Source organism: Pipistrellus kuhlii, unplaced genomic scaffold (genome assembly GCF_014108245.1).
Source record: "Pipistrellus kuhlii isolate mPipKuh1 unplaced genomic scaffold, mPipKuh1.p scaffold_m20_p_12, whole genome shotgun sequence".
NCBI classification, from domain to species: Eukaryota; Metazoa; Chordata; class Mammalia; order Chiroptera; family Vespertilionidae; genus Pipistrellus; species Pipistrellus kuhlii.
Window position 1 is genome coordinate 27,079,281 of NW_023425427.1, and position 22,368 is coordinate 27,101,648.

Below are 22,368 nucleotides of genomic sequence, written 5' to 3' on the forward strand. Positions count from 1 at the left end.
GTAGATGAAATGGGCTCAGGAAACAAACTACAGCGACAAAAGAAGGGCCTTTGGAGCTTAGGAGAAAAGCAAGGATATATGTACCTGGGGGAAGTAGAGGGGGGAAATGATTTGAGTGTGCTGGGGAAATAAGGGGGTGGAAAAGGCATAGGCATGCTCAAGAGAGAGCTGAGCTGGGTTCTCTGTTCTAAGGACTTTGAAGGGTGGGCATTTTAGGGGAGTTCCCAGAGGAGGATCTCAATAGAATATTCATCAGTTTTCCTGGTATGTCCCTTCAGGGATTGTGGTTTCCACTGATTGGTCAGCACCAGGGAATGGAGTCATTAGTCATCACAACAGGTCCTGAGATAAGCCATGTTATTACTCCACCTGGTCTTGCTGCTTTTCTGGGCCTGGAGCTGAAATGCAACTGAAGCTTAGACATTATCTCTGGTTTGACCGAAATTCGGTCTCTGTGGTCAGTAAACCTAAGAATTTGTTCCTAAGATTATTTGATGCAGGTCAGAACTTCATTGTTCTGAGGTCTTTTTTTTTTTTTTTTTTTTTTTTTTTTTAAATCCTCACACAATATGTTCTTATTGACTTTTTTTTGGAGAGAGAGGAAGGGGATGGGGAGAGAGAAATATTGATGTGAGAGAGAAACATTGATCAGTTGCCTCTCATATATGCCCAACCAGGGATTGAAACCACAACCTAGGTATGTGCTGTGAATGGTATCGAACCCAAAACCTCTTGGTATATGAGATGATGCTCCAGCCAACTGAGCCACCCGGCCAGGGCTGTCCTGAGGTCTTAATGCTTAAGGGAGTGGTCATGCAGGAGCTTGAACGGTGGTCATCTTAGGCTATGCTCTGGCCCCCTTGTTCCTCTTCTAAGGAGATGGACCACCTGACTAGCAACATGCAAGGAGAAGAAAGATCGGGGGAGGGCCCAAACCCTATAAAACCAGTGAAATGGAAAGGGGAGAAAAGGTTATGGGGGGGATGAGATCTTACCCTACAACAGTCTGTTGCTAGGCACCTGGGACTTTCCTCTTTGGTGACCTTCCATACTTGGTCCACTGTCCTTGCTCTGCTCATACCTAACTGCCTACTACAGTGGGTCTTCTGATTCATCAGTTTTAGAGACAGCTCAACACTTCTGCCTGTGATCCTCACTGCTGCTGTCTGGACTCATTGTTCACAGTTCCTGGTGCCTGACTGTCATCCTTTCTTGTCTTGGGAATCCCTCTTTGTCAAGCACCTGTTTTCTGTATTATCTTCCTCTTTCTTAATTTACTCCTTTATTTTGGTGATATGCATCATTCACTAAACTCAGTAACTCCCTGAGAAAGGGGGTATAGAAGATTTTGAGGACTGACATGTTTTAATATATTTTAATTCTAGATTGGAAGTAACTCTCCTAGGGAATTTTGAATGTGTAGCTTCTAATACTCAGCATTGCTGTTGAGAAGTAAAAATCTTTGTTTTCTGATTCTTTGTGACCATTTTTCCCTCCTCTGGAAGTATAAAAAAAAAAAAATCTTCAATTTTTCCAGTGTTCTAAGATTTCACAAATATATGTGTTATTTTGAGTCTTTAGGTCCATTATGCTGACCACGTGCTTTCAATTTGGCAGTCATGTGTTTCTATTCTGGGGAATTTCCTTACCTGTTTTCTCTGTTCTCTTTCTGGAATTCCTATTAATTAAATGTTGGGCCCTGGCTTCTCTAATCTTATCTTATTTCTCTTATCTAATGTGCATTTTCTTTGGTAGGTCTATTCAGCTTTAATGTTCATGCCTTGCAGGTAGCTTTTTTTTTTTGTTTGTTTCTGGTAGCAAGCCATTAACTTCTAAGATTAAATTGTTCCTTGTCTTTTTTTTTTTTTTTTTTTAATGGCACCCTGAACACAAATATCTTCTTTTATTTCTGATGGTATTAATGATGGTTCTTTAGAAGTTTTCTTCTTCCTCATTGCCTGACTCCTCTGAGTTAATGTTTTGTGGTCTGCTTATTCTGGACTTTTTACTTAAGAGAGGAAGACAGAAAGCTCGCGAGAAATTCTAAGCCTTTAGTTTTAAGCTTCACATCAGGGTGATCTGGCTGCCATTTGTTGGTGGACCTGAGGAGTCAGCACATTCATATCTTTTCTCTTGTATTAGTCATAATAACAGAAAAGAATCCTCAATCCCCTGCCTTCAAGGTAGAGCCTTGTTGCTAGTGTTATGGAAGTCAAGTGGAGGAAGAGGACTGGGAAGGTCCCACATGAGAAATTCAGCATCGTTGCGCTTGTTTCATCCTAGTGCTGCCAGAATTCTGTGGCATAGGCTTGTTTGGTTGTGGACTTTTTTCACTTTCAATTTCTGGGGACTTCCACTTTCTGGCTTTTTGGAGACTGCTAAGTCAATGACCACTTGCGTCTCAACTTTCAGAATGTTGCACTCTCGACTTGCTTGTATTAGTGGATTCATTTCTTTAAAAAAAAATTCCTTTACTCTAGTTTTAATGAAGTTCTAGGTAGGATGTGTTTAAATTGCCATTTATACTTTTGGGTATCATTTATACCCTAAAGCCAGGTGTAGTTTAAATGGAAACGTGTCAAGTTACAAAAAAAAAAAGTATTAAAAAAATCCCACAAAGTGGATTTTTATTAGAATTGCATTAAACCTATACTTTTATTTGGGAAGTATTGAGGTATTATATTTATAATAGTTAGTTTTCTGACCCAAGAGCAAATTTATTCAAGATGTCCTGTATGTCTTCAGGTTCACTTTCATTACAGTATTTCTTTATTCGGGTGCTGAAATAAGATTGTATTTACTCTATTGGTATAGTTTTGAGCTCAGGTACATGTAATCTTTTAGTTATTTCTACTGTCTTAATTGTCTGTATATCTTTTATTTATTTCTACCCTCTGAAGGCTGGCTCACTGGAACAAGCAATGTTAGATGCTTTAGTGATGGATCGGGTGGATTTTGTGAAGCTCTTAATAGAATACGGAGTGAACCTCCATCGCTTTCTTACCATCCCTCGACTGGAAGAGCTCTATAATACAGTGAGTATTGGAACATTTCATCAATCTCGTCCTTTAAAATTTACCTTAAGATTTAGCTTGAATGTTCAAGTCTTCTTGAATGTTCATGTGTAAATATAGCTTATAGAGAGACAGACTTTTCTTTTTTTTAAAAATATATTTTATTGATTTTTTACAGAGAGGAAGGGAGAGAGATAGAGAGCTAGAAACGTCAACGAGAGAGAAACATCGACCAGCTGCCTCCGGCACACCCCCCACCAGGGATGTGCCCGCAACCAATGTACATGCCCTTGACCGGAATCGAACCTGGGACCTTTCAGTTCGCAGACCAACGCTCCACCACTGGGCCAAACCGGCTTCGGCGAGAGACAGACTTTTCAACCAAAGAACTAGTCTTACCAATTCCATTTGATCCTAGGGATATTTTTGTATTTCCCAACATTAACTACACAGAATAGAGATGTAATATAACTCAAGAAAATATTGTAGTAAGACCATAATTAATGCCACAGATGTGAATAAGAATAAATTAGTTTAATTGAATCACTCAAAGCACCGAAAGGCCACTATTAAAATTCTGTCCCTGTAACTTTTCTCTGCACCCCTTATTGTAACTAAACTGGCTTACTCATTGTAAAAATACCAATTGCTTGAGTCATGCACCCTTCATGAAATGTCCTTCCTTGTCCTTTGGATCTTAGCCTTTCTTTAAAAAGCCCTATTCAAGTCCTGTCTTTTTGACCTGTTCCTATAGAACAAATTATTTTCAATTCTTGAGCACACACATATTCATATTTTTGGTTATTTTTCTGTGTAAGTACTCATTCTTTTCTTTTTATTTTTTTATTTTTATTTTTATTTATTTTTATTTTTTATTTTTTTAAAATATATTTTATTGATTTTGTACAGAAAGGAAGGGAGAGAGATAGAAGGCTAGAAACATCGATGAGAGTCATCGATCAGCTGCCTCCTGCACACCCCACACTGGGGATATGCCCGCAACCAAGGTATATGCCCTTGACCGGAATCGAACCCAGGTCCCCTCAGTCCCCAAGCCGACGCTCCATCCACTGAGCCAAACCGGTCTCGGCTCATTCTTTTCTTTTTAAAAAACAACAACATTTTTATTGATTTCAGAGAGGAAGGGAGAGAGAGAGAATATTGATCGGTTGCCTCCTGAACGTACCCTGCTGGGTATTGAGTCTGCAACTTGGGCCTGTGCCCTTGACCGAAATTGAACCCCGGACCTTCAGTCAGTAGGCCGACGCTCTAGCCACTGAGCAAACTGGCTAGGGCAGTACTTATTCTTTTCTATTTGACTGTAAAAACTCTGCAAAGAAAGTACTTATATTCTTCATTGACTCTCTTAGAAGCTTATTTGAACATAGTAAGTGTTCAATAAATATTTGTTGGTGGAAAGGAATTATGTGATGGGATTTGTGATTGTGTGGTTTATATATATTAAAGGGTAGTTACAAATTAGTCTCTTGTCACATAAAGTAAGTCCTTACTACTTACCTATACACAAACATCTTGTTTTGAAAAGTATTTCAATCTAATTACATTTTCTCTTAAGAAACATCTTCCTTAGAATTAATGTGGCTTAAACTGCATTTCTAAAGATGTTAAAGAAAATTGTCAGTATTCTGGAGTATTTATGCATTCTGAAGTAAGATTTCCCCACCCCCTGGTCATTAAAAGGCAATTAAAATTCTTCCTTTTGTTCTTTATTACAGAAACAAGGACCTACTAACATGCTGTTGCATCATCTTGTCCGAGATGTAAAACAGGTAACCTAATTACGAAATTGTGCCCATTTCTTTAAGCATTGCCTTAGGTTTTGATGGAGGTTTCACCATATTTTGCTCTGTAAAATGTAGATTTGGATCCTCTAGTGCAGTGGTCGGCAAACTCATTAGTCAATAGAGCCAAATATCAACAGTATAACGATTGAAATTTCTTTTGAGAGGCAAATTTTTAAAACTTAAACTTCTCCTAATGCCACTTCTTCAAAATAGACTCACCCAGGCCATGGTATTTTGTGGAAGAATCACACTCAAGGAGCCAAAGAGCCGCATGTGTCTCATGAGCTGCAGTTTGCCAACCACAGTTCTAGTGAATCACCTATCTCTCCCCTCTTTGCTAGTGACTGAACAATTTCATCACCAAAGCACACTTTTATAAATTTACTCTGTGTTTTAAAAGATTTGATCCACCAAGTAAGATCATAAGCGAATAATTATTTTCTCATAAAATATCAATCAGAGACACAAAAACTTCTAATCGGAACTGTGTGGTACAGCAGTATTGCCAATAATGATAATAATATCTGTTAAAAATACACTTCCTGGACATGTGATTTCTATTGTTTTTGTTATTATTGTTTGACTATTAATAATACCTTGACTGGCTGAAACCGGTTTGGCTCAGTGGTAGAGCGTCGGTCTGTGGACTGAAAGGTCCCAGGTTCGATTCCAGTCAAGGGCATGTACATTGGTTGCGGGCACATCCCTGGTGGGGGGTGTGCAAGAGGCAGCTGGTCGATGTTTCTCTCTCATCGATGTTTCTAGCTCTCTATCCCTCTCTCCTCCTCTCTGTAAAAAATCAATAAAATATATATAAAAAAATAATACCTTGGTTGTTAGCTTGGAGGCCCTCAGTTCTTTTTTTTAGTCTAGGCATTGTTCTAGGGGTCTAGGATGAACCCCTTCCTCATAACTTGCTGATTGTATTTTTTAAAATATATATTTTATTGATTTTTTTTTTTTTTTTTTTTTTTTTTTTTTACAGAGAATAAGGGGAAGGGATAGAGAGTTAGAAACACTGATCAGCTGTCTCCTGCACTCTCCCTTTTGGGGATGTGCCCAAAACCAAGGTATATACCCTTGACTGGAATCAAACCTAGGACCCTTCAGTCTGTAGGTCGACACTCTATCCACTGAGCCAAACCAGTTAGTGCTGCTGATTGTATTTTTATTGAACTTTGAGTGAAGTCAGATTTAAAATAGTCTGCCCCATTACTTACCAAAACTTCTCAACTTTAATAGATGTTTACACCTTAACTACTTCTGTTTAAATTACTAGGAACTTTTATTCACATGTTCAGAACACCGGGAGTGCCTTTTATTTGTCACCATGATTAATATCCTTGATGAGTTTGAAAAGTTCTTTCCACATTTTTCTGAGATCTAACACCTTGATGGAGAGAGTGTAAGCTTTCTGGCTATATCAACGCGGTTTGAGAGCCAGAAGGAAGCATACAGAAGAAGACATTTAGCTGTCAAATTAGTAGTAACCAAAGGAGTCTGTGCCAATGTAAATGTAGTTTGCATTGATTTGTGATAGATCAAAATGCCTTTCCTTGGATTATTTACTTAAACTCGGATTCTGTCACAGTAAACTAAAGAAAAAAGAGTGGAACAGGTTAAATAGGCTTTAACCTAGAAGCAAATAAGAGCATAATTTTTCTCGTTTCTTGAAAAACATAAATTATGAATGTGAAAAAGGGAAATTAAATCATTCACACACACACACACACACACACACACACACATATCATCACCTTATTTCTTGGTCAATGCCTCATGAATGTTGTTCACAGAGAGCTTGTTCAGTGCGCTGTGTACCTTTAAAAATGTCCTGTGAATTACACTTTAGAAATAACATTTTTGAAGAGGTAGTACGGTGGGCTTTTAGGGCTGAAATAAGTTTCATTTAGACTAAGATCCAGGTACTTAGAAATCTGTAGCTAGGTTCTCCTACCAACCATAACATTTGTCTTGGCACAGCCTCATATTTGGACGTCTCATTTGTTTCTGTCATTTCATGTTTCTTATTTCTATGTGGTCTACTTCCTTCCATATTCTTGTTTTGCGTATGATGTTGCCAACACAATGCAAAGTGGTATAGCCATTTTCATAAAGAGAGAGGCTGAAGATTTAACCTATTGTTAATTTTTGATCACATACATTCAATATATCTTCCAGTGATATTACTTATGTTGTAGTCATTATGTTATTTCCAGTTAAGAACAATTTTTAATACTATACTTAAATGTATTTTATTCTAAAGTATGTGCGTGCAAGAGAGAGAGAAAAAGAGAGTGAAGGAGCACATACAAGCAGACATTCACTGTCTACCAAACATATAAGCAGACATTCGCTGTCTACAAAACTAAAACCATATTAAATCTAAGTTTCCTTTCCCATCTCACCAAGGAGTTTGTATCAGGAGCTGGTCATATTAATTAATGAGTTTATAAAGATGAATGATTGAAAAGTATGGCTCTATCTCTTTGCAGTTGGTTTGGTTATGCTCTAATGGCACGAAAAAGTAGAGAAAGAAAACAGAAAGTTATAACTGATTACATGTTTTTGTTTCAGCATGCCCTTCTTTCAGGCTACAGAATAACACTGATTGACATTGGATTGGTAATAGAGTACCTTATTGGTGGAGCGTATCGCAGCAGCTACACAAGAAAAAATTTCAGAGCCCTCTACAATCTCTACAGAAAACATAAGGTAACACAACTGAAAAGACCCTAAAATTAAGGATAGCTCATGAAAGTGGCTTGGGATGTTCAGATGGGAAAAGCTCCTAAAATGGGCATTCTGTGCATCAACATTTTAAAAAAATATATTTTATTGATTTTTTACAGAGAAGAAGGGAGAGAGATAGAGAGCTAGAAACATCAACCAGCTGCCTCTTGCACACCCCCTACCGGGGATGTGCCCGCAACCAATGTACAATACATGCCCTTGACCGGAATCGAACCTGGGACCTTTCAGTCCGCAGACCGACACTCTACCACTGAGCCAAACCGGTTTAGGCTATCAACATTTTTTGAGTATTTGCTGTATGTGAGGTCCTATGCTGGCATGTTGGCCTGGGATGGACATACTATTAGGAGTTTAGAAACTCATAGAGGGAAAAGATTTATGGATAACTGGCCATGATACAGCACAGGTTATAATATGTGCTCTACTGACATAGAAGTAATGGGATGAAAAGAATTAGGGGGAGGGATGACCAGTTCTTTCCTTTCTTTCTGTTTCTTTTGAAAATCTGGAAGTCTAAAACTTAATAGAATTTGATTTATAAAGTCATAGTAGTCCATAGTCTGGAGGTGACAAACTTGGGACCAATGTGGGGATTATACTGAAAGATGCATGCAGAATGTACTAAAAATACTTATTGTATTTTTCATCATAGTTTTAAAAGTCTAGGAATGTGAAATCAGACTGGCTAACAGAGAAAACATTGCTTGTTTCTTAAAACTGCCTTTACAGAGCAGTAAACTGAAGAGACTTAATTTTTATTAGAGGATAATTGAAATGTTAGGAAAAGGGCATTTTTGAGAAGAACAGAGACAGTGAAAGGCTGTGGACGTCAGGGATGTTTTTGTAGGGATAAGGAGACCTTTGTCATTGGGGAAGTGCCAGGAGGTGGTGAAGGATGAGACTGGAAGGGTGAGTTGGGACTAAGATCACGTGAATATCAAGCTGCCCAAGGTTTCTTTTGACCTTTATTCATATGACATGAAAGCCCAACTTGGCTTTAGGAAATGAAATAACAAAATCAAAAGAATCCCAGTGTGCACAAGAGAAAGTGTTCTTTATTTATTTTATTATTTTAAAAAATATATATTTTATTGATTTTCCACAGAGAGGAAGGAAGAGGGTTAGAGAGCTAGAAACGTCGATGAGAGAGAAACATCGACCAGCTGCCTCCTGCACACCTCCTACTGGGGATGTGCCCGCAACCAATGTACATGCCCTTGATCGGAATCGAACCTGGGACCTTTCAGTCCACAGACCAACGCTCTATCCACTGGTTTCGGCAAGAAAGTGTTCTTTATTGAAATTTCAAAAGCATAGGGATACACTTGAGGTGTTAGCTTCTTCATTTAAACAAAATATAGTTTGTTGTGTGGCTACCAGTGGCCAGTATCAGGACTGACTGTGGCCTCAGTGCAGTCCCGGACTGGGGTTGCGGGGGGGGGGGGGGGGGGGGGAGGGGAGAGGGTAAGGAGGGGAAAACAGGTTAGGCACATGACCTAGTGCCCTTTCTAGAAATGACCCATTTCTCTGATTATTTTCTAGTGAAGAAGTACTGAGTTTATTGTGTTGCCTCATAAATTAGATCCTGGAGTTACAAATATATGATTTGGAGTCAGATCTGGAATTAAATCTTTGTTTTGCTCTTTAATAGCTGGGTAATCTTGAGCAAGAAACTTAACTTCTCTGTGTGCCAGTTTCCTTATCTATAAAAGGGGAATAACAATATTCCTTTTGTAAATTTATCTAAAGGACTAAATAAAGTAATATCTGAAAAGAATGTATTTTAGGTGTTTTTTTTTCATAGAGGTTATCAAGTAACTGTTAATAATTCTCATGATTATCACTGATGATACTAAATAATTGTCTATCACAATAATAATAAGTTCAGTATTACTTTTAAAAAGTCTTCACCCCATCACTTTTATGTCTAATTTATATCCATAAAACAGAAACTAAAATAAAATAGTTCAAAGTCTTCAGCTTATATAATAAATTTTCTATTTGTCCCTTTACCAGTGCTTCTCTTTGTTTTTCTTCCTCATGGATTAAAGCTTCATGCAGTGAGTTACGTTGTTGTGCCTAACCACTGGAATTCCAGTGGCAATCTTATATAACACGTGGAGAAATTCCGTAACTTTCTAACTTAACCTTAACCTTGCAGCTGTTTGTGAGTGGGGACTTTTCCTTATCAGAACTGTGTATCTTTATTGCCTGTTCTGAGCGTGTTCCAGGGATGGAACATCCATTGATTTCTAATGGGATTTCCACACTGAGGAGGAATGCAGATCCAGAATAGGGAACAAAAGAGCACATTTTCCAAAGTGTTAGTTAGGAAATAGCAGCGCCTTTAATAGGAAGGAGATCATGGGAGGCTCTTTTCGGGGTCAGTGAGTCATTAATGTGATTAATGATTACTTATTAATCACAGATGAGAGAATGCCATGGATATTTGGTAGGACACAATATTATATTTGTTTTTCATTACTGTCTAGAAATACAGTATTAATTGTCATCATTATAATCTTCTTTTTGCATTTCTGTTTTATTTTGAAAATAAAATACTATATGCCAGAGAGTGACCAGCTTCGCTCAGAGCCTTTCCCAGCCCTCTGCTCCCCGGAGATGCTCCTCAGGAAAGAGGAAGGAATCTGCAGAAAGCACGCTGCATTCCCAGTTCATCAGAACCGCCCAGCCTTACAAACTCAAGGTACTGCTACTTATTTTTAGGCTTGAAAAGAAAAGTGTTCTTGCATACTGAGACCATTTCTTCATTTGAAATTAGAGAAAGGGAGATTCAAATAGAGGACCATTTACAAGTACCATAAACAGATGGCGCAAATGAAAGCATAACAGAGCTGCCTTGTAACAATGAGCAAAGGCCTAAGACAGAGCCCTGGGAACGAAGTAATACCCAGGCTTGGCACATCAGCCTGTCTTCCTTGTTCCTACTGCCACCTGGTCCAGATGGTGACTCAGGAAGGCAGTCCATGGGATGGTAGGAAAAATGTAATTGTTAACCCAACACTAAACCCTCATACCCTTTCCCTGTGGCTAATTGGAGATGACTACTTCCTTCTCCTGTACTTCTCTCTTTGATTATTCTTTTGCATCTTAATTTTCCTCCTTTGGGGCTTTCTTAAAATTAATTTTAGCTTAATGTTACAGTATGAAAATGATAACGTGTGCGCCCACGCACATGTACACAACGTAGTAATCCCCCTCCCTCTTTTTTTTTATTATTCTCCCTCTTGCTATTCAACCTCAGTCCCACTTGCCTCTGGGGATGAATGCGTTGCTCAAGAGTTTCCATATAAATGGTTCCTTATATTGGCTGAAAGAGATTTGCTGTCCACAGCTCCTAGAATGAAAATCTTTAAAAATAAAATTACCCTTAATTATCATCAACAAATACAAACTTTATTTATAGAAATAGAGAAAGTTTGTTATAATTTTTGCTATTACCCCCCTCCCCCCCAAATTAAAAAAAAAAAGAATTATTGAATCTTATTAGTTTCCTGGAACTAAGTTGGGTGCTTGATTGAATCTGGATTGCAAGTGGGTTAGGGAAAATATAATGATAATTGAGAAATGGTCCTCCACCCTCCCCAAAGTAATATCCATAGTGCAGTATGATGGACATTGCTATTGAGACACATAGGCAGTGTTACAGATGAACATGGCAGGTTAGAGAGCAGCGTTTGAGATGAGCTATAAAGGATGGGTATACCAGGTGGAGAATAATATTTCATCATTACCCATTCCCCTCACTACAGGAATATAATCAGAATAAAGAAAGAAAACCTAAAACCAGTCTATTTGCGTGCATGTTGGCAACACTAGTGACATTTTTCTATGGGGATAGGAATCATTTGTAAGGTGTGGTTAGAGGGTTTTTTTTAAAGAAAATATATTTTATTGATTTTTTTACAGAGAGGAAGGGAAAGGGATAGAGAGTTAGAAACATCAATAATAGAGAAACATTAATCAGCTGCCTCCTGCACACCCCCTTCTGGGGATGTGCCTGCAACCAAGGTACATGCCCTTGACCGGAATTGAACCTGGGACTCTTCAGTCCGCAGGCTGACGCTCATTCCACTAAGCCAAACCGGTTCAAGCTAGAGTGGTGTTTTGTTTTTTTAATAGTTGCCACTTATCCAGCTTGTTATTTCAACCCATTTCCTTGGGAAATTAAAAGTCATCACAGCCGAAACTGGTTTAGCTCAGTGGATAGAGCATCGGCCTGCAGACTGAAAGGTCCCAGGTTCGACTCCGGTCAAGGGCATGTATCTTGGTTGCGGGCACATTGCAAATAGAGGGTGTGCAAGAGGCAGCTGATCAATGATTCTCTCTCATCGATGTTTCTAACTCTCTATCCCTCTTTCTTCCTCTCTGTAAAAATTAATAAAATATATTAAAAAAAAAAAGTCATCACATATTCAATGACTCTGTTCCAAAGGTGTAGTGTTTTAAGTTATACTAAATGAACTTAGGGTATCTCAGCTTAGGGACCCTGGAACTATTATTAGATAGATACAACAACCAATAGATTACTTTAGAGGCCAAAATTTTGGTTTCTGGTTTATAAAGTTCTATTTTTTTTTTAAACTGCTCTTGACAATTAATTAATTAATTAAATTACAATTTGCATTCAATATTACTTTGTATTAGCTTCAGGTGTGCAGCATAGTGGTCAGACAACCACGTTACAAAGCGTTTCTTCTTGATATGTCCAGTGCCCACCTGGCCCACACATCACAGTATTATTGACTATATTCCCTATGCTGTATTTTTCATCCTCGTGAGTGTTTTGTATCTACCAATTTGCACCTCTTAATCCCTTTACCTTTTTTACCCAGTCCCCCAGCCCTCCATCCTCTCTGGCAACCATCTTTCTGCTTTCTGTATCTCTGAGCCTGTTTCTGTTGTTTGTTTATATTGTTCTTTAGAATATGATGCGATTTCACTTATATGTGGGGTCTATAGTTCTATTATTATTATTATTTCCATCTCTAGGATACCTGACTTGTTTTATTAGGTAGAACATCATGTACCCGAGTATTTGGAAGCCTTTCCTATTTTATTTCCCAACAGGAAAAGCCTATAGTCCTTCATAAATCAAGGAAGAAGTCAAAAGAACAAAACTTATCTGATGACCCTGAGTCTACTGGCTTTATCTACCCTTACAACGACCTGCTGGTTTGGGCTGTGCTGATGAAAAGGCAGAAGATGGCCATGTTCTTTTGGCAGCACGGAGAGGAGGCCATGGTCAAGGCGGTGATTGCTTATATACTCTACCGAGCCATGGCCCGTGAGGCGAAGGAGAGCAACATGGTGGATGATGCCTCGGAAGAGATGGAAAATTACTCAAAGTAGGAGTTCTCTCTTCACTATATACTAAACATCGACAGTTCTTAGCACGGTTAGACGCTTTTATCTCCCTCGCCTTAGAACTTGTGAGATGAGTGGACCTGTCGCCCTGGTATTTCGTGCACTATCCTATAAGTAAGGTTTTTAGGTATTTTGAGGAGCTTTGTGGAATAAAGGGAAGAGAGATGGAACTTTAAGTCAGGAGCCTTGGGTTCTAATTCTAGTGCAGCTGACTACTAATCGGGCAAGTCAGTTGAGTAGATTGTGGGACTTTAGTTTCCTCATTGCAAAATGTCCAGTTAATGATTTAGAAAGTCCCTCTCAACTCTCAAACTCTTGGAATCTAAGTTAAATTCAAACTTGTGGTTTACTTTAAGTATCTCTCAGGCAGAACAACAAATAAGTGTATTACATATTAAAGAACCAGAGTGTGATATTAGAAGATAGAAAAGTTAGAAATGTGTTTTAATTTTCTTTTTTATTATGAAAGCATCATAGTAGTGAAGAAAGGTGGAAGCTGAAGTTATTAGAAAGACATTTATAATTTTGATTTAAAAAGTTCCAGAGAATAACAGCGTCTACTTTTCAGAGAAAACAACCTTCCAGAAAATTCCAGAAAAAATTGTCACTAGATCTTATTTCTTCTTCACATCATCTATATATTTTTAAAAATCTTTTTTAAAAAAGTCGTTTTATAGTTTTCCTAATTGCTAGCCAGTTTTGAACAGTATTTTCTGTAAAAAATTCTTTTGTAGGTCTTATAAGGGAGCCCTCACCAAGCTCCATGTTGCCTGCTTTGTGGTGTGAAGTGGTTTCTTCTAGGCATAGTTCAGATACTCCTGGTGTGGACAGATTCTCTGCCACATGGAAGTAAGCCCTCTAGTTCTGTTCCTTCAGGAAAGGGACAACAGTCCATTTCCTGAGCAGCAATCCCTTTATAATTGCTTCTGCAAACTGAGATCATTAAATTTCTGTCTGCTCTTCCGTGTTGGTCTTTTCTGAGTATCGGATCTTATCTTTTCGAATGTTTCCGGGCTTCTCACTTGCATTTGTTTTGGTCACTCACCACTGTCCTTACAGGCAGTTTGGCCAGCTTGCCTTGGACGTGCTGGAAAAGGCATTCAAGCAGAATGAGAGAATGGCCATGAAGCTGCTGACCTATGAACTCAAGAACTGGAGCAATTCTACTTGTTTGAAACTGGCCGTGTCCGGAGGGCTACGGCCCTTTGTTTCGCATACTTGTACCCAAATGCTGCTGACAGACATGTGGATGGGGCGCCTGAAAATGAGGAAGATCTCTTGGCTAAAGGTACCTTCACTTGCTTTATAGAGTTTAGGATTAGTTTCGTCTGACGGTCTGTACTCTTGGGTTCATTTTTTCCCCTTGTTCCAGAAGAATATCTTCAGAAAACCAGTTAATAGCATTCATTCTTGAAGATGAGCTGAGACCTGACAACTACTTTGTCTCCTATGACCACAGTTTCTTCTAAAAAGTGGGATAATCGTACCAGCTCTATCCCATCACAAAGGCATACTTATGAAGCTGGCTAGAAGACTTTAAAAATATATGCAAACATATGCAAAATTACATTAGTAGCAAACTTTGCTGTTGCTGATACTTTCAACAGAAATAAATGAGATTTTTTAAAGTGAAATTTTGCTCAGCTTAAGAATTGTAACTGATAATAAACTAAATAAAATGAGTAATTTCTGTTATTCTGCTCAGTATGATCTTTCAGGGAATAAATGGCTGTTTTATAAAGTTGCCTTCAAATACACTTGTTCACACCACTAACTATCTCCAAATTCTTCTGTTCCATTAGTTTGGCCTCATCTCTCATCTTGAATAATCAAGAGTAATGACTTAACTACTAAAAACATTTAACTTTGACATTAAATCTTAGCCTACAGCTTTATGTTATGGTTAAGCTGAAGAAGTGCATGTGCTGCCCATGTGCTATGGCTCAGTGGTTCAATGTCCATCTATGAACCAGGAGGTCATGGTTTGATTCTTGGTCATGCTTGGTTTTGGGCTTGATCCCCACTAGGGGGCATGAAGGAAGCAGTAGATGAATGATTCTCATTGATATTTCTATCTCTCTTTCCCTCTCCCTTCTTCTCTGAAATCAATAAAAATATATACTTTTAAAAAAAGAAATGCATGTGCTTATGAAACAAAAAAAGGGATAAAGCATGAGCATGAAGAATCCTATAAGACTATATTTTATATTTTAATTTTATCCTTCCTACAGATCTTAAAAATATGGTCTGTCCCAAATAGAATGTCTGTTCTTAAAAATATATTTTTGATGGATATACTATAGAAAACACAAAGAAATAACAGATATAAGATATAAAATATGTAAAAGAGCTTGCACATTTTAATTCCACTAATGAGATTGTAGAAATAAGATAAAAGTCAATCATAAATTATTCCACATAGATTCTGCTATGTGGATAAAGGAATGATCCATGTCCCTAGTGGGACAAAGTGGGATATTTTGAGGTTTCATCACACTACTCAGAATTGTGTACAATTTAAAACTTATAAATTGTTTATTTTTGGATTTTTCATTTAATATTTTCAACCATGGTTAGCTGTGGGTAACTGAAAGAAAGTGAAACTGTGGATAAAGGGGATTATTATATATGTATTTTAAAACATTTTAATGAATATATGTATATGCATATATATATATATATATATATATATTTTTTTTTTTTTTTTTACAAAAATGGAATGCTACATTGTTCTCTAACCTGCTTTTTAAAATATAACTTGAATACCTTTTCATCATACTCAAAATTGCCTTTGTCTTTGTAATGGTTATGTGGTGTTTCACTGTTAGGTTGCCCCACACCAGCTATTTCTCTATAGGTGTGCATTTATGTTGACACCAGTTTTTTCCTATCACAAATAACCCTGCCACGAACATCCCTATCCATGTATGCATTTGTGAATATTTCTGAGGAGATGCTTCTAGAATTGGAATTGTTGAGTGAAAAAGTATGAATAGAATCAGGATATCAATTGAATTGGTCATGGGTCTGACCTATTATATACACTGGAGTCTTAATTTTGTTATTTTAATAATACTGTGCCTTTGTAAACCCCTACTACATATTTTGCTTTGTTTTCTTTTAAAGATCATCATAAGTATTCTTTTACCACCCACCATTTTGACACTGGAATTTAAAAGCAAAGCGGAGATGTCCCATGTTCCCCAGTCCCAGGATTTCCAGTTTACGTGGTATAATGGTGACCAGAACCCCAGCAGTACCAAGGAGAATGCTTGTATGGTTAGTGCATTGTCTTAGTGAACTGGGTTTTCATGGCATTGACTGCACACAGTGCACACATGCACAAAGGTTACTTATTTAACATTGATTTCACAATCACATTACAGAATGGCCAAGTACAGTATGTATGATAAATTGAATTAACTCCCATATATAATTAAGCAAACTATCCCATTTCTGCAGACTGCCTCATGATTGAGGTAGTGTTTGAACTGTGACTTGAGGATAGGGAGAGGCAAAACAGCATTTCTGTGGAGGGAGAGACTACAAGTAGGGATCCAGAGGCAGGAAATGTAAGGTCTATGTCAAGCATCGTAAGTTGTATGGTGTGGCTAGAGTTCAGGTTATGATGGACATGGAACAAGGAGGGAATATTTGCAGGGGTGACTGTGAAAGAGTGAGGCTAGATCGTGGAGACTTGCATATTCTATGAGGGAATATGGTTTTTATTCTATAGGTAATGATGAGCCATATGGTGAACATATATGACCAGAGTGGCAAGGTGATCTATTAGGAAAATTATTCTGCCTCCAGTGTATAGGATGATGCAGCAAGAAGACTCCTGGATGCAGAGAGAGAACAAGATAGTGTGACCATCCAGGTGAGAAGTAATAAGGGTTTTTATCTAGGGTTAGTAGCAATGGGCATGGAGAAGAAAAGACAGATTTTAAAACGAAGGGTCAAATAGGGCCTGAAAATGGGATCTGGGCAAGAGGGAGATAGCCAATATTCCTGAGGTGTTAATGGTTAAAACAAGACCATCTTTATAGGGATCTAGAGCAGGTTTTGAAGAGGAAAGATGAGCTTAGTCTTAGACATATTGCTGCATCACAAAAGTATTTTAAAATTGAATAATAATATATTTTTATCAGAGCATCATTAGGTGGGAATATAATATACTACTAGTAGAAAGTAGGCACAAATTATAGTGGATCTTATTTTTGTAGTTATAAATTTATTTTGTGTATTTGCTGGTATCAGATTCCTGTTTGAGAGAGAAGAAGAGGAGGGAGAGAAGATGAGGAGGTGAGAGAGAGAAAGAGAGAGAGAGAAAGAGAGAGAGGGAGAGAGAGAGAGAGGGAGAGAGAGAGGGAGGGAGGGAGGGAGGGAGGGAGGGAGAGAGAGAGAGAGAGAGAGAGAGAGAGAGAGAGAGAGAGAGAGAGAGAGAGAGGGGGAAAGTATTTGAGTAGAATAAAATGTTAGAAAAATATCCTGGTCTTTACCTTATTCTAAGGGGAAAAAAAGATCCTGAGTAGTTTGAGTAGGTTTGATTATTAGAGGCTCAGATTGCATTTCAGGAATACCCTGTGTTCCTTACCTGGTCAAAGATTTATCTATTATAATATACGTACTTTTCTTTCCTTTGAAGATTAAAATTGTAATTTGGCAGGTGGGTGCCCAATTAATTTCCGATATGTCTATTACATATGTTAATGATATTTTTTGGATTCTTGGGCATGCCCATAGTTTAGATAAGCATCTGACAATAAATTATTTGTTTGTTTTACAGAAAGACTGTGATATGGAGAGGGGCCCTGATGAGAAGCTAGATGAAAACCATCACTTTGTTGTTAGGAGTGGTCCCCAGGCCCTTCCCTTGACCAGGAAGGTCTATGAGTTCTACAGCGCTCCAATGGTCAAGTTTTGGTGTTATACGGTTGGTTTTGTCGTAACAATTTATGGCGGTTAATTGCTAATGATAACATTGGTGATATGCCTGATTTGTCAAGTTGTGATAAAATCTAGAATTGTAGTGAAAAAAAATGGGGGGGGGGGGCAAAGAGAGAGGGGGAAAGTACCAAAGAGTAGAAAAGAAGATTGGAGGGAGGTGAGTGAAAGTTAGCACAGAGCTCTCCCAGTTTGGGAGTGACGGAACCAGCACGTTCTTCTTTCTCGAGTGCTGAGTGCATCCCATTAGCAGGCTGGGACTGAGCATGTCAAGCTTGTGGCACAATAAGATTAACAGCAGAAGGGGTTTCAACTGTTCTTTTATGTAGAATTAAACTTAGAAGACTGACAAGACTTAAGTGGAGCTAAAAAAGATATGAGAAACAGGGATGCAAGTTAAAAATAAGATAAAGCCCACATATAGCCATTTTTCTTTCTGCTTATCTGGGATTTTTAATATAAGTGTTGTTAATTAGCATTGTGTTTTGTCTCTGAAGCTATATAAAGGGCTGCCCCATCTCATTGTTGGTGATCATGGCAATTTTCTGGTGGGCAATTTGGTAACATGTGTCAGTGTTAAATGTGTGTGCTCAGCTCTTTTACTTCTGGGAATACATATTAAGAAGGTAAAATGTTGGAAAAGATTACAAAGCTGTTATCACTAGTACATAAGTATGTGAGTGTTTACTGTATTTTCACGTTACCTCATGGAAGGTCACGTGTGTATCTGCCCAGCTTAGTCCATGTCTGCTCGGCCTCCTCTATTATGACTGTGACTCACATCCAGGGCACGTGTGTCCCCCTCACAGATGGTGTACCTGGCGTTCCTCATGCTGTTCACTTACACCGTGTTGGTGGAGATGCAGCCTCAGCCCAGTGTGCAGGAGTGGCTCGTTATCATTTACATCTTCACCAACGCCATCGAGAAAGTCAGGGAGGTGAGCTGTCCCCTCTCCCCTTGTCTTCTGCATCCCTCTGCAAGAGGTATTATGGGCTCTGGTGATGAACAAGGACAGGTCAGGGATGAGGGGCAGACAGACAGTGCTGATTCTGGTTTGTGTGCTGCAGGGAGGGTATTTAGGGAAAAATCTCTGATCGCAAACCTTTGTCCTAGCACTTTCTTTTGGTTGCTGTTCTTTGAAAATAGTTGTTTTCAAGGATATCCTAATGTGTTTATCAGCCCTAGAGAGATGTTATCTAATTTTTATTAGACCCTCCAACTTTTTGATTTCCTGAAAATGCATTTTTTTTTTAAGATTGATTGTTCATAGCCTAGCATTACTTGCTTATTATCAGTTCATTTCTGAGTGGCACGCAAATGGTCAAAGTTGAACAATAGTTAAAGAATTACTTTATGGTTTTTGAAAGATTTTGCTAAATACCTTTGAAAATTGAAGCTGAAAACCCTTCTGGGGTAAGTAGTCCAAGAAACAAAACAAGGTAATTTTTTTGTTTTTAGTTTGCAATGAGTCACTTAAAAAAAGAAAGAATATTCCCATTCAGTTATAACTGCAATCACATAGAGCTATGACTCAGGCTGTTTTAGATATCGGTGTGTATGTACTTCTATGCCTATGCATTTGCATACATTGATTTTCTCCTAGAGCTAATGTGACCAACCTTATATACTAAGAAAATATATTCTGAGTAATTATACTTATATTGCCTTTTAGTTACTATTGGGCTTATAGGTTATAGAAAACAATTCAGGAGAAAAACGTTATCTAAGTTCTACCATTTTTATGCTTCCGAGAAAATGTTTTCTATTTTACTTTTAAATTTGTCTGCTCTTCTGTTGCAGGGTAATTTCTTATAATGGTGAGTTCTAATATCACATTCTGAGTAATTTTTCAGCAAACTCACTAGAGAGCAGGAGTAGGACCAGATTACAGAATTCCTTGGTTTCAAACCAGTCTTCTTTGCACTCGACTATACCTCATGAAATGGAATTGCAGATCCATTGCAGTGTTAAGTTCTAAAATGTCTAGGTGTTTCCCTGTGTTAGTTTAGGATTAATAAAAGCTAGAAACACTACCTTTTTTTAAAAAAAACACACAACAACAAACAAAACAAAACAAAAAAACCCCACAAAAAACAAGAAACAAAAAACTTTCTGTTTGAGGTTCCAAATAGCTGGCTAACTCTAACAGTGACATTCAAATATATTTATAGAATTGTTTAAGTCATTACCCAAGGCTAACATAAAGTCTCCAAAAATCCCCTTGTGATCTGTTTCTTGGTCAAGGATTAAATCACTGTCTAAATGAAGCAGTTAATATTAGGTCTAGTAATAATTAATGTCGTTTTCTAATACTTTTTTAAATCGAATTTATTTAAACAATACAACAAAATTTAATCAACAATATAGTTGTTTTCTACTACTTGTGCCCAACGCTCAGGAAGCGTTTTAATCCCTCTGTTGTAAAATTCTTGTGATTTTGATGCAAAAAATTCGGTCAATGCATTTTTGAGGCATTCTTCATTATTAAATTTTTTTCCAAGAAGAAAGTTTTGCAAAGAACGAAACAAATGGTAATCGGAAGGGGCAATATCAGGAGAATATGCAGGTTGAGGGAGAACTTCCCATTCCAACTGGCGCAGTTTTTCAGCAGTGATTCTTGCAGTATGCGGTCATGAGTTATCGTGGTGAAGAATTACGCCCTTCTGATTAATCAGCGCGGGTTCTTTTTCTCTTAAAGCTTGAGCTAACCTTTCCAATTGGGCACTATACACTGCACTTGTAATGGCTTGGGTAGATGGTAAAAGTTCATAATGAAGAATTCCTTTAAAATTCCACCAAACACACAACATCACTTTTTTCGCATGCAAGTCAGGTTTTGGCGTGGGCTGTGGAGCCTCATTTTTGTCCAACCATTGAGGCCGCCTTTTCAAATTAACATACAGCACCCATTGTTCATCTCCGGTAACAATTTGCTCTAAAAACGGCAAATGGTTTTGACGAGAGAGGAGCGAACTGCAAATTGTGACTCTTTGATTACGGTTGTTATCGGTCAACTCATGAGGAACCCATTTTCCAAACTTTTGGACTTTGCCAAGTGCACGCAATTGATTGGAAATTGTTTTTGTGAACAATTTAAAGTTGTCGCAAGCTCTTGTTGGGTAATTTGAGGATTTTGCACCAAAAGAGCTTGAAGAGCTTCTTGATCAAAATTGGACACATGGCCTCGACCACTCTTGTCATCTAACGAAAAATTTCCCTCGCGAAATTTCTCAAACCAACGCTGGCATTTTCTGGCGCTAACTGCATCTTGACCAAGAGCACTACAGATGTTTTTTGCAGCCTCACTTGCTTTTCTTCCTAATTGGAACTCGTAAAGCATGCAGTGCCGAATATGCTCTTCATCCGCCATCTTCTTAGCCCTAGTTTTGCAACAAAAACCAAACCAAACACAAACTTTTTCAAGCAAAACTTCTTAATTGCACTTCACACGTTCTGTAGATACCACGTGTTTGAAGGTTATGTCAATACAAGTAACGCCAAGCAAGATTTTAAACGAATGTTTAAAAACGACATTAAGTATTACTAGACCCGATACATTAAAGAAGATGGTATTGTTGAGAGGCTTGAATTATACCATGCACTAAGTTTCCCCCGTCCGTTCGTTCTCCTTTTAGGTCTGTAGTTCAGAACCTGAAAAGTTCACTCAGAAGGTAAAGGTATGGATTAGTGAGTACTGGAACCTCATGGAAACTGTGGCTACTGGCCTGTTTTTGGTTGGTTTCGGCCTGCGGTGGGGGGACCCTCCTCTGCACACAGCGGGAAGGCTCATCTACTGCATTGACATCATATTCTGGTTCTCACGACTCCTGGACTTCTTTGCTGTGAACCAACATGCAGGTCCGTATGTGACCATGATGGCAAAAATGGTGAGTTCCGCCTGCTTCTGTGTTCTGGTGCACTTTTCAATGCCTTTGCCTGCTTTCATGGCTCACATTCAATAGTTTAAGTTTTGAAATTACTTAGGGAGGCACAGAAAAGAAGATCATTTCACCACTGCTTTCTTATAACCACAAACTCATACAGGCTGGGGCAAAAGTGGATTTACAGTTATGAGTACATAGTACACAGAATTTATTCTCGTATTATTGTTTGTTAATTGTATTATTTTCTATATGAACTCCTATAAACCTACTTTTGTCCACACCTGTATTTAACAAATATCCTTGGAGAATTGTGGGAATAAAAAACATATTTTAACTAATTTGAGTGTCTCTATTTTTTCTTTTTCTTTTTCTAACTTCTGGCCCAATTGGTGAAAAGTTGGATATTAGCTAATCACAAGTTGTTCACATTTCATTACTCCTTAAGAAAAGAAGCATGATTCTCTACCACTAGCAAATTTACACTACTCCATAGACCACATTGACATGAAACACATACCTGTGCAGGAAAAACAAAGTGGTTTAGCCAAAGGAAAGGCAGCTGCGCATGGACTAGG

General features: G+C 38.1%; 1 protein-coding gene across 16 annotated transcripts in view; it reads left to right on the top strand.

Annotated features, from left to right (window-relative positions):
- The window catches only part of TRPM6 (transient receptor potential cation channel subfamily M member 6), a 125,210-nt gene that overhangs the window by 54,969 nt on the left and 47,873 nt on the right, over positions 1-22,368 (top strand). For 10 of the 16 annotated variants that reach the window (XM_036433782.2, XM_036433787.2, XM_036433789.2 and 7 more), the window contains exons 12-21: positions 2,901-3,035; positions 4,751-4,804; positions 7,397-7,534; positions 10,146-10,280; positions 12,665-12,942; positions 14,021-14,249; positions 16,088-16,240; positions 17,751-17,897; positions 18,718-18,846; positions 21,545-21,796. In XM_036433782.2, the coding sequence (XP_036289675.1) occupies positions 2,901-3,035; positions 4,751-4,804; positions 7,397-7,534; positions 10,146-10,280; positions 12,665-12,942; positions 14,021-14,249; positions 16,088-16,240; positions 17,751-17,897; positions 18,718-18,846; positions 21,545-21,796 (1,650 nt within the window). Of the gene's footprint in view, positions 1-2,900; positions 3,036-4,750; positions 4,805-7,396; positions 7,535-10,145; positions 10,281-12,664; positions 12,993-14,020; positions 14,250-16,087; positions 16,241-16,697; positions 16,842-17,750; positions 17,898-18,717; positions 18,847-21,544; positions 21,797-22,368 lie in introns of those variants that run through there. The other 6 variants (XR_006741288.1, XM_036433784.2, XM_045580108.1 and 3 more) reach the window with 6 other exon arrangements.